Source organism: Dreissena polymorpha, chromosome 5 (assembly GCF_020536995.1).
Source record: "Dreissena polymorpha isolate Duluth1 chromosome 5, UMN_Dpol_1.0, whole genome shotgun sequence".
Classification (NCBI taxonomy): Eukaryota; Metazoa; Mollusca; class Bivalvia; order Myida; family Dreissenidae; genus Dreissena; species Dreissena polymorpha.
In genome coordinates this window covers 57,149,551-57,161,982 of record NC_068359.1, presented here as the reverse complement: position 1 = coordinate 57,161,982, position 12,432 = coordinate 57,149,551, and the positions used below count along the sequence as shown (strand labels likewise).

The 12,432-nt window shown below is 35.1% G+C and overlaps 1 protein-coding gene across 3 annotated transcripts in view; it reads right to left on the bottom strand.

The window, feature by feature from the left end:
• The window catches only part of LOC127881844 (uncharacterized), a 37,529-nt gene extending 26,952 nt beyond the window's left edge, over positions 1 to 10,577 (bottom strand). The window contains exons 1-3 of one of the 3 annotated variants that reach the window (XM_052429992.1): positions 10,377 to 10,577; positions 7,041 to 7,638; positions 5,779 to 5,998 (exon numbers count right to left, since the gene is read on the bottom strand). In XM_052429992.1, the coding sequence (XP_052285952.1) occupies positions 5,779 to 5,998; positions 7,041 to 7,160 (340 nt within the window). In that variant the 5' untranslated portion in view covers positions 7,161 to 7,638; positions 10,377 to 10,577. The other 2 variants (XM_052429993.1, XM_052429994.1) reach the window with 2 other exon arrangements.
• Between the last annotated feature and the right edge of the window lie 1,855 nt (positions 10,578 to 12,432).

The following is a 12,432-nucleotide window of genomic DNA, read 5'->3' as shown; positions in this document are numbered from 1 at the left end:
AATTTTTTATCCCTGTGACCTTGACCTTGAACTTGGGGTCAGTTTTCAGGTTTCAAAATCTGCGACCGCGATTTGAAAAAGGCCATTACTACTGTGTCCCTTCAGATATTGCTTTCATATTTGGTATGCATGTGTATCCAGACAACACCTATCCATGCCCACACAATTTTTTACCCTTATGACCTTGACATTGAACTTGTGGTCAGTTTTCAGGTTTCGAAATCTGCGACCGCGATTCGAAAAAGGCTCATTTCTACTGTGTCCCTTCAGATATTGCTTTCATATTTGGGATGCATGTATATCTGGACAACACTCTATGGGCATACAAATTTTTACCTCTGTGACCTTGACCTTGAACTTGGGGCCAGTTTTCAGGTTTTGAAATCTGTGACCGCGATTCGAAAAACGCTCATAACTTCTGTGTCCTTTCAGATATTGCTTTCATATTTGGTATGCATGTGTATATGGACAACACCTTTCCATGCCCATAAAATGTTTGACCCCTATGACCTTGACCTTGAACTTGAGGTCAGCGTTCACGTTTCGAAATCTGCGACTGCGATTCGAAAAAGGCTTATACCTGCTGTCTCCCTTCAGATATTGCTTTCATATTTGGTACGCATGTGTATCTGGACAAGACCTTTCCATACGCATGAATTTTTTTACCACTGTGACCTTGACCTTGATTTTAGGGTCCGCGTTTAGATTTCGAAATCTATTATGTGGTTATCTACCCAATCAGAAGAAGTGCAAGCATTTTCATCGGACAAAGGAATTTTGCAACAATGAAGCTTGTGTATTGAAAACACATATAGAGTTACACAGTAGTGGCGCAGAGATGTATTTAGTAGTCAATTGTTTGTGTTAACTCATCTGTGAAATGGTTTAGCTCATCCATCTAATGTTTATGCAAGGAATTATAAGATATTGGCGCAAAGGGACACCTGTATATATGAGAGAAGAGATAGAATGCAGTCAAGCATAAAAAGCATGAGAAACTCATGGAATAGAGCCTCAAGAATCTATAAAAGGGATGAAACTTTCAATTCATTCAATTACACTTTTAGACTCTTTACTGAAAATCTGTAAAATGTTCAAGTGGGAAAAATGTGAGAAACAATTTAAAGCAAGATGGACTTTGAACAGGCACATCAAAGACAGACATGAAATTCAACATTTTCATTGTTGTGTACAAGATTGTGATAGAAAGTTTCTGAGACGCTACTATTTAGTCAACCATTTAACCTCAAAACATAACTTTTCCAAAACAGAAGCAAGAAGATTGGCTATAAGAGAGCATGTTCAGCCATCTCATAAGTCATTCCAATGAGGATGACATGTACAAAATGGACGTCAGTGAAGTTGATTCAGTATTAGATTTGTTAGGAGAGCAGGATGAGGAGGAGAAATTAGGGTTTAGATTTTCACTCATTTTTTGGGTTATTTTACATTAACTTCTTCATTTCTACACCGAATTTCTTCAAATTTATGCTGAACATCTCTTATGACAATACGGTAAATCTCAACTATGCATGGCCCCATTACCAACCCTGGGGCGCCCCTGGGTCAAACATGTGGCGTGGGGATACGCTTCAGCCTCTGCCGTGCCATTTCTAGTATGTTAGTGGAACTGTGTATAATCAGATTCATATGCATATATTGCTTTATTATGTTTGTCATGCTGTACAGTTAACTGAAACAGCATGCAACTGAAATGGAAGACATAGCAAGGTTAATAGATTACTATTAACTAAAGTAAGTTACACCAATAACCATTAAATGTGCTTGTTTATATTTTTATGTTTATATGTTTCTCTCAAAACCACTTCACTGAAAAAATTTAACCTTTTTTTTACCTAAACTGCGCGTTAAAATGCATTTTTTTAAAGTAATGTGCCATGCCCCTTTGCCCTCTTGGGAAAAACACTATTCATTGCAATATTTTTTTTCTTTCAACCAACAGTGCAACTAAGACAGTCAAGTCACACAATTAAAATAAGGCTAAGTCTCAATAGAAGTTAAAGACAGGCTCAATTCCTGGTATTTTAAGATAATTGACTTTGTGTATTGTATGGCTTAAAATTGGCCTTCATTTAAAGCCCCATTCCACAGAATGTAATGCTATACAGTATCGATAGGTCTTAGGAATTATATATTTATTTATTTATATTTTATATTTATTTATGTTTATTGCATTGACATAAATTTTTGAAAAATGAAACAAATAAAGATCTTTATTGGAATAAGGATAAGGCAATTCAGTAGTATTGTCATTTTGAAAAAGTCATTCTTTTACCTACCGGTATACAAATGGGTCAATGATTCAACTGCTTAATTGGCAATCAGGAGAATGCAGTGGATTTGATTTCAATGTGACATACGTAACAAGAGCACTGCCTAGCAGGTGCCGACTGCTCATCTATTTTTCTTTTTAAAGGTGAAGGGACCTATCTCAATACTTCAATCAAAAAGGGGGTGGGGGTGGAGGTGGAGATGGGTGTATAGTGTGGGGGTGTGGTCATTTATCACATTATCTTTCAAAAATGAGAAAAAACAACAACAAGAGGTCCATGATGGCCCTGAATCGCTCACCTGACTAACCAAATACAAGCCCAACCCAGATTTCATCAAGATAAACATTCTGACCAAATTTCATAAAGATTGGATGAAAACTGTGACCTTTATTGTCTACACAAGGTTTTTCTTCTATTATTTGACCTTGTGAACTAGTTTTTGACCCCAAGTGACCCGAATACAATCCCAACCCAGATTTCATCAAGATAAACATTCTGATCAAATTTTATAAAGATTGGATGAAAACTGTGACCTCTATTGTCTATACAAGGTTTTTCTATTATTTGACATAGTGACCTAGTTTTTGACCTAGTGACCTAGTTTTTGACCTAGTGACCTAGTTTTTGACCCAAGATGACCCAAATACAATCCCAACCCAGATTTCATCAAGATAAACATTCTGACCGAATTTCATAAAGATTGGATGAAAACTGTGACCTATACTGTCTACACAAACAAATTATTAATGGTTTTTCTACTATTTGACCTAGTGACCTAGTTTTTGACCTCAGATAACCCAAATACAATCCCAACCCAGATTTCATCAAGATAAACATTCTGACCAAATTTCATAAAGATTGGATGAAAACTGCAACCTCTATTGTCTACACAAGGTTTTTCTATTATTTGACCTAGTTTTTGACCTAGTGACCTAGTTTTTGACCCCAGATGACCCAAATACAATCCCAACCCAGATTTCATCAAGATAAACATTCTGAACAAATTTCATAAAGATTGGATGAAAACTGTGACCTCTACTGTCTACACAAGGTTTTTCTATTATTTGACCTAGTTTTTGACCTAGTGACCTAGTTTTTGACCCCAGATGACCCAAATACAATCCCAACCCAGATTTCATCAAGATAAACATTCTAACCAAATTTCATAAAGATTGGATGAAAACTGTGACCTCTACTGTCTACACAAGGTTTTTCTATTATTTGACCTAGTTTTTGACCTATTGACCTAGTTTTTGACCCCAGATGACCCAAATACAATCCCAACCCAGATTTCATCAAAATAAACATTCTGACCAAATTTCATAAAGATTAGATGAAAACTGCGACCTCTATTGTCTACACAAGGTTTTTCTATTATTTGACATAGTTTTTGACCCAGTGACCTAGTTTTTGACCCAAGATGACCCAAATACAATCCCAACCCAGATTTCATCAAGATAAACATTCTGACCAAATTTCATAAAGATTGGATAAAAACAGTGACCTCTACTGTCTACACAAACAAATTGTTAACGGACGCACGCACGCACACACGCACGCACACACAACGGACGCCGGACATCACACGGTCACATAAGCTCACCATCAGAGCACCAGATAAGGGCCGTACAGCTGTAAATACGGCTTTTTCATGAAGGTTTACGCATTTATTTTTATAAACTGGACGTACAATTACGACTTTAATATACCTTTTACGCATTTACAAAAAAACATCTGGCCGTACCGATACGACCGCGTCAGTGCGGCGTGATTTGTTGGTCTCTAACCTAACGGCGCTTTTCTTTTTTTTTAAATTACTGAAAAGTTGTACACTGGGTTCCGGTATTGTTGTCTATTTTGTCGCGTGATTCCATGTCACTCGTAAACCCGTCAAAACCAATATGTCTGCACGCCATGGAAGGCTGGCTTAACCAAAAGCGGTTCAAAACACTTTGTTGTCATATAATGGCTACATACGGTGTCGTCTAACCATCTTGACATTTAATCTGTAAACCCAGAAAAAGATATTGTCGCCCCGATATTAAACGATTTGATTGCATCGGTGGCTAAAAACGTTAGAAAACACGATGGGAAACGGATGAGACAGTGACATAAGTGTTCATTTACTTAGGCTTAGCTTACTAGTTGGCTTGTGTTTTCTTGTCAAGAACAATGAAGAAAAAGTATTAGTCATGCGTTTTAATATTTAGTTGTATTATCATAATTCAGAATGGAAACCCTAAAAAAGTAACTGTTTAAGAAGCTAAATATATTTATTATAATTGCTGCAAATGTTTCTGTAAAGTCAGTTATACACCCTTCAATATCCAAGAACACCGGAAGTACAGTATTACCTGTATTTTTGGCTATGGTAGTACAGGTACTAATAGATTTTCAGCGCTACTTCTTTTCTTTCTGTCAGTGGCAGTACCGTTACTTTTTTCATAAATCCTTATCTGGAGCTCTGTCACCATGTCACTTTGTGACAGGTGAGCTAAAAAAATAATTTTGTTTTTTGGGGGGGAGGGGGGATTCTTGAGTGGGATGGTTTCAAAAATAAAATAATAAATAGAGGATATTTCTTCATGTCAGTGTAAGATCGTTTGTTATTTCGCCAGTGATCATAGAAAATAGAATTTTTCTATGATGACAAGTGAAATAAAAAACGATCTTACACTGACATGAACAAATTTTCTGTTTCTTTTATGCCCCTTTTTCAAGAAAATAATTAACAACTGTTTCCTTTTCGCTGAAAAGTTACCTTTTCTCCCGCCGCGTGCCTCAATACATTTCAATACACAAAATAACCTCATGACATTATACCAGCGAAATTCTCCGGTTAAACTCTTTTACAATGTAAATAAACGGTGAAAAAAGCATAAAATAAAATGAAAATTTGTTGGATTCAACAGATTATCGTTTTTAATTCACTCGTGATCATAATCTTGCCCTTTAGAAATAATTCATGAACTCTTGCTTAAGCCAAACTACTACCTGGGCTCTTTGGGAAATCTTAACAGTTGACAGTAGTACTTGTGAATTTTATTAAGGTATTTTTACTTTACTGAATCCCATGTTATCTGCTTACAAAATGATAAAATATTAATCAATTAACCCTTTGCCACTCTCAAGCAAAGTGAAAATGGCCATGTGCAAACAGCATAAAACCAGAACAGCCTGCGAGTATTACTCTAAGTCTGTTCAGATTTTATGCTGTTTGCTGCTCATCAGTATCTAAGGGTTGGAAATAAAGCCTTTAAAACTTGTATCTAGTAAGAAAGGTCTTTCATTAAACTTAACTTTCTAAGGGACAAGTGTGTCAAAATATGTCTTTTTTTTCAAAATAGCCACAGACTTTAGGAATTTTATTAATATAAGAGATTTTCCTAGATATTCCCAAAGGAGCTTCGTAAATACAGGCCCACTGCTTTAGATGGGAGAACAAAAAACAACCCCTAATAAAAGCAACAAACATCATCATTACCAGGCTTGCAGCTAGTGGGCAGACAGCATACAGTGTTGTTCCTCTGTGAGACCATACCCATGTCACACAACCCATGATTGTGCTGCTTCCAGAATTCCACAGGGTCTGATGGAGGGGTGGAGTTGTCTACCTTGGTACTTACAGGGTTTTTCCTGTCCGGAACGGCTCTTTTGTCATGACTTTTAGGTAGCAGTCCCCCAGAGGCAAATGCAAGCAGCATCTGATCATGATGATTCAACAATTTTAAACAGCATTATATAACATTATGTAAAATTGAAATGATTGATATCCTCATTCTGGTGTTTGTTTAATTATCAAACCTTCTCATATGAAGAAATAAACATCAACTTTCTATTCTGCTAAATACTGGAAAATTAAAACATCATAATTTTTGAAAAACAACAGCTTTGTATAGATTTGAGCCCAATTCTGACAAAATGGGGCTTATTTCAGCTCATTGGGTCATTGTTGACCTGAAATGGCCCAAAAGTCACCCAGGGGTGACTAGAAGCCGATGCATGGGTGACATGAATTGGCTTCTGGTCACCCCCCGTTGACTTTTGGGCTATTTCAGGTCCACAATGACCCAATGAGCCTTAATTCATGTGCTTACAGTATTGTACCAGATTAAGTCTGTACAGTGCCTTCCCACATAAGCCTGTGCAGTCCACAGGGATGACACTCTTGGCTTGCCTGTGCAGTCCACAGGGATGACACTCTTGGCTTTTATGGTAAGTTTCATGCAAAAGAAATCTGTTCTGAATCAGTCTAAGCACAAAGTGACCTTTCCATATGCCATAATTGCAGACTGCACAGGCTAATCTGGGACAACACTTAACGCACATGTATTAAGCACCCTGTCAAATATCTATACAGCTTATGTAATCTGTTGTAAATCTGACTCTAAAAACAGGGACTTGACATAAGGGGTAACTAATTGATAACGCAAAATATACATACACTTATACAAGAGGCAAAAAAAAGAAGGTCCGTTTCTGGTGTCCTTTGGAAAAAAACAGGGTTGCTAGGAAGGGATTCTTTAAATTCTTATATATTTTTATTTGTTTTGTCTGTCGGGTACTAGAATGGAAATGGGAGTGGAAAGTTATGCGAAATGAACAAAATGAACAAAATTATTATTATTGTGTTTTTTTGTGTGACCCCAATAAAAAGATGAGGGTTGGCACCGATTCGGGAGACACGGTCAGGCGACCAGAAACAGACCTTTTTTTTTTCCCCCTATTATTTCCCAGCACACTTACCAGGATCCCAGCAACAGTCCATCTAGACCTGCCTGGTAGAAACATGCTGCTGTCAGCTGCTTGACTTAGTAAACCACAATGACAATATAAACCAGGAAGTTCTTGAAAACATGCCGACATCTAGAAGAAGTGTGTTCACTGTGAATTGTTTCGGATCCTTTATTTTGCTCAATAAATCTGTTATAGCTAGATGTTTTCATCAGTTATTACAGCCTTTATCACATTTTCATTCAATTTGTATGTGACAGTGTATTTCAAAGTTTATGAGATCCTCTGTCCCTCAGTCTTCATGCAAGGACTTGGCATATGGCCAAGCACTCCTACTTTATTAATTTTATGGCTAAATTTATGCAGTTTTCAGGGAATCCCAGAATGAAATTATGGCACATCCTTTTTTCAACTTATTGTCTTTTGTCTCCTTAGGTATTACATGACAATCATAAAAGACTGACTTGTCGATTGCCAACATTGCAATTATCAGACTGCTACATTAATACACTTTGTCCAATTATTGCTGTCCGTGATATTTCAATGATGAAGATTTCTTTTGGGAGACAATTACTAGTAGATGTAGGCACTAGATCATGCAGATGGACCTCTGAAAATGAAAATAGTTTGTTTTTTAACAATTTTTATTGCCTTCATTTCTTCCTTTAATTTACAAACATTAATTTTGTTTCATTTAGTAAACCATAGCAGTGTTGTAGTTTTTCATTCAAAATTGGGTCAGTTAATCGGCCAATTCCCAATGGAATTTTTTTCTCCACAAATCGGAGCTAAAAATTCCCAATGGAAGGTTTCCAAAATAAAAAAAGATTATCTTTTTTAGATATCAATATTTTGTTCATCACCCATCCATATATGTTCAATTGTAGTTTATATAATACTGAAAAAACTTGTATTCTCAATTTTGAAGCACATTTAGCAAAACAATAACACTAATTTCCTAATTTTAAAATTTTAACAATTACGTAAATTTTCTCATTCCCAAAATGGTGAAAAAAACAACACTGCATATCATATGGAAATGATCCCAATAAAAAAAAACTAACAACAAGCAACACACATTATTTTAATGGTGGTGTGAAACCTACTGTATTATAGGGTGTAACCTATTTCAAATAATTATAAAACCAGGTTTTTTCTAGCCATTTTGGGAAAAGGAGTCTGGTTAAAAAAAGATTTTTAAATCGATAAAATTGCAAATTTTGGATTTTTTTATCAACAAAATGGATCAAATTTGGATTATCTATCAACAAATATTGATATATAAGACCTTTTCCTGGCCACAGGGGTCTAGCTAGGCTCAAAATTGAGGGAGAATTGGTAACATCTTTGGGAGAAATGGTAGTACCGTACATTTGCGTCATATATCTTAGTTTTACATATATTTTGCGGCAACTTAAAGGATAAGTGGTTTCTGTTCAGCGTTCAATCAACTCTTCACTTGTTTCATGCAATAAGACATGTTAAGTGCATAAAACCTACATTTTTCTTATTTTTCATTGATTGTTGATATGATGATACAGTTACTTTTAATTATTTTTTTCCTGAACAGGCGTATCAAATAAACTTCAATTGTAACAAACCAGTAATGTTCAGATTCTTTTTACTTCCTTGTTAATTTTAAACAATTCAACATTAAATCAAATTCATATTTTGTAACAAAAATATTTGTTTTAAATTAAACATTCATTTAAAATCTCCTTTTACAGCAGAGATTCCAAATCTGACCTGTAAATTAGTCCCATATTTATTGCCAGTGCTAGGTTACCTCTTCATATTTGATCATTCTTGAGTATTGTTTTTATAATGGGCCATTTAACTTTGCTTATGCATAGTTATATGTAGCCAGCACAAGGCAATTCAGCAAGATATCATAGATCTATGAACAATTTTAAGAAGTCTCATAGCTCCCAACTGTTCATTTGAATGTTCAACTTTGCATGACCTGTAAATGGGGCAACTTATGGCTGCGAATCCTCCTGTGTCCAATTCTCCACATCAAATTAATTTTAATCGGTCAATGTGGGGCACAAACAAATCATTTAAAGGGGAGATGTTACTTCGCCTTCATAAAATTAATGTGTGAAATTAATATTTCCTGGGCGAACAAATCACCCACTACGCCCACTTGCAAGACCCCTGGAATTTGTCCTAGTCCTCCTTCAAAAAATCACAGAAAGCCAAGTACCTCCTTGGAATAAAATGATCCAAAAAATGTTCATCTTTTGACTCCAGTGAAATGTTGCAGACACACTAAATTACCACAAAAGCAATATATGTGATTGCTTAATTTATTTTTATCAGATTTGTTAAGATACAAAATGACTAAGTGGAATGTAACCTTATGTCTGAAGTTACCAAAATACAGTGAATCATTGAACATCAGGCCTTGAAGAATTTTTCCAGAGCCACTCACCCTGCAGGGCCAGTAGGCCTGACAATCCACTCGCCCTTCACTTTAATTTACTCGCCCTGCCTTTAAAAAAATATATATCTATATTTATAGTTATGATCAACCAGAACCTTTTTGTAAACTTTTTGTTTATTAATAATTATTTTTTTTGTTTATTTTTAATTAAAAATAAAAAATATTATAATTAACCAGTTATGTATTATTTTTTTATTGATATTTACATTAAAATGAAATTTTATTCTTCACGGAATGGCCAATATATTTAACTGTTTTTTTTTCTCTTTAATCGATAAGCTAAGAGCACTGACATCTACGAAAAGAGCGCAGCCGATTTCGAGAATTATTTTAACTGTGCCCATGACGTCATTTTTCATTGTCAAAACGAAAGTGCAGTTTCTTTGTGTACTAAACCTTTTTTTTTCTTTCGAAAAATTGTTCGCAATTTGTATCGATGTGGCAGGAGTTCTGGAACTGAATTTATATTTCTCAACTTGAAAAACCGCACTCGCCCGGTTAGTGGAGTATTTAACAAACTTTACTTGCCCGACCATCAACTTCACTCGCATATGCGAGCGGTCGAGTGGATTCTTCGAGGCCTGAACATGCAAAACATACTAACAACAGTATACATTTACTTAACTTAAAATTTAGAAAAAGTGTAGCTAAAGTCCCTGAAGTACACAAGACATGTAGATGTACACTTATGGGAAATCCCCAATATTTTCAAGAATTATTCATACGCCACATATATAAATTTATGTTCTAAACTTACTACTTAGTCGTTTTTTATCGCCTTGACTAATGGTATCAGTATCAGATACTTAATACATTTTAATTGACATCCCTTGTGCAATTTCATGTACTTAGTAGTGTAAAAATTGTACTAAGATTGATAATTTGAAAACGAAAGTGCTTACATCAACCACTGACATTTGGATAAAAAAAACTATCGCTTTAACAACTCGACCATCCGGGCAGAAGCAATATTGTGTGCATTTAACGATTTTAAAAGCAATCCACATAGTATTCCAATCAATTATATAAAGATAACAACTGAAACACTCAATAAAGACAATATTGGTCGGTGTAACGAGAAAATAATTATAGGTAACAGTATACTAAATACTTTTAGGTGTGAAATCAGCAGACGAATTAATGCATAAGGTCATACTATACCAATTCAAGTCCTTGAGTAATATAATGTAAAACATTCAAATTGAGTAAAATATGAAGTCAACATTTTGCACATACGGAAAAATATTCAGATTTTATCAAAGATCATTCTAAACTGAATACATTTAAGGAATAAATAGGTGTGGACTGCGATATGTAAGAAAGAACCTGACACGAATCAAAATTCACTGTTTGTATTTCATCTTTTTTCCGCCTACTTTTTAATTGAGTGTTACCCGACTTTGCGCCATTATTCCGACGTAGCCTCGTATCTTAAAATATAACAGTGACTACTTGGTCAACACCAGTGCTTTCACTGAATATAGGTCGAATAAATTATTACAAAACGAGTATCGTTAACTGACAACATGTCTTACAGTAAATCAATATGCTTTTTAAGAGGTAATGTGTGCAAATCTAAGTTGTTTCAACACACTATAACCTTTAAGCGGCCTTAGTTTTGGATATCGCAGAATATTACGTGTTCACATCAAAATCAACTTATTTCTGCTACGTTTACACATTTTCAGACTGATCCACTAACTAAGTATGTGTCAAACTCGTATTTTATGATGTGATATCATTGGCCACAACGGCTTGCACTTTCTCAGTGCGTTAATTGATATATAGAGAATAACAGGTTACTGTCCCATCGTTTTGTAATATATCAGGCGAGGCTTAGAATAATATAACGGCGAGGTTTGCCGAGCCGTTATTTTATTCGTACCGAGCCTGATATATTACAAAACAATGGGACAGTAACCTGTTTTCTGTTAATCATACCACATTTTCCTAAAAATCTGCAAAACAAACATTTTTGTTATATTTAAAATGTACGCTGATTTTGCTGATCCGGCTTTTACACGTTGACATAAATGTACGCGTTCGAAAAGACGACACGAATAATCGCTTATTTTAAATATTGTATAGAGAAAAAAAAAGAGTACACCCGCTTTAATTATAAAAGTCTTGAATTGGATATCAGGAATGGACTGCAGCGACAAAATTATTCAAAGAACTCACTTCACCGAATAGTTTGGAGACGCAATTTTGGAGATGTGTATTGAAATTGACAATTTGATGATGGTGTCAATATTGACATAAGCGTGTTAAATCGTTTGTTTAAATAGTTGAGGATTAGCATACAGTTATCATTGGTCTTGACTTTCTTTGCAACACTTGCGAGTGCAATGACTATATCGATATCTAAGATTTATTGTCCCATTGATGACGTCATTGAACTTCTGTAGCGCGGGCTGTGGTAATTCTTAAAAATAAACGTTTTTGTGATTTATGACTTTAAACTAGAAAATAAAATAAAATATTTACGATCTTGGTATCAAATTGTTTGTTTTGTTGAACATGATTTATGTTGATAGAAATTGTTGACTTTATTGCAAATCCCACGTAACTCCAAACATTGACTGATATAAGAGCTTCATGTTGACCATGATATAAAAAATATATCAGACAACGTTACATCAGGCAGATATCAATGCGGTAACATGATAAAAAGGGATCCGTGGTCAATAAAAACGAAATATTAAAGTTTGAAAAATATTGCGTTAGAAAAGTATCTAAGTGTTTACCAGCGGTCTGACATGAGTAAAGTTTGGGGGGGGGGGGGGGGGTCGTCGGGAGTCAGCACTCTTTGCTTTAAAACAGTAACAGCTGATGCATTTAATATATCATACAATTGTTTGTGTATACTTGTATCAGCATCTTCATCTGAACTACATAATTTGTCTTTACACACACTGTATTGCAGTTTCTTTCTGAGTTTATATTCAATTATCTGGG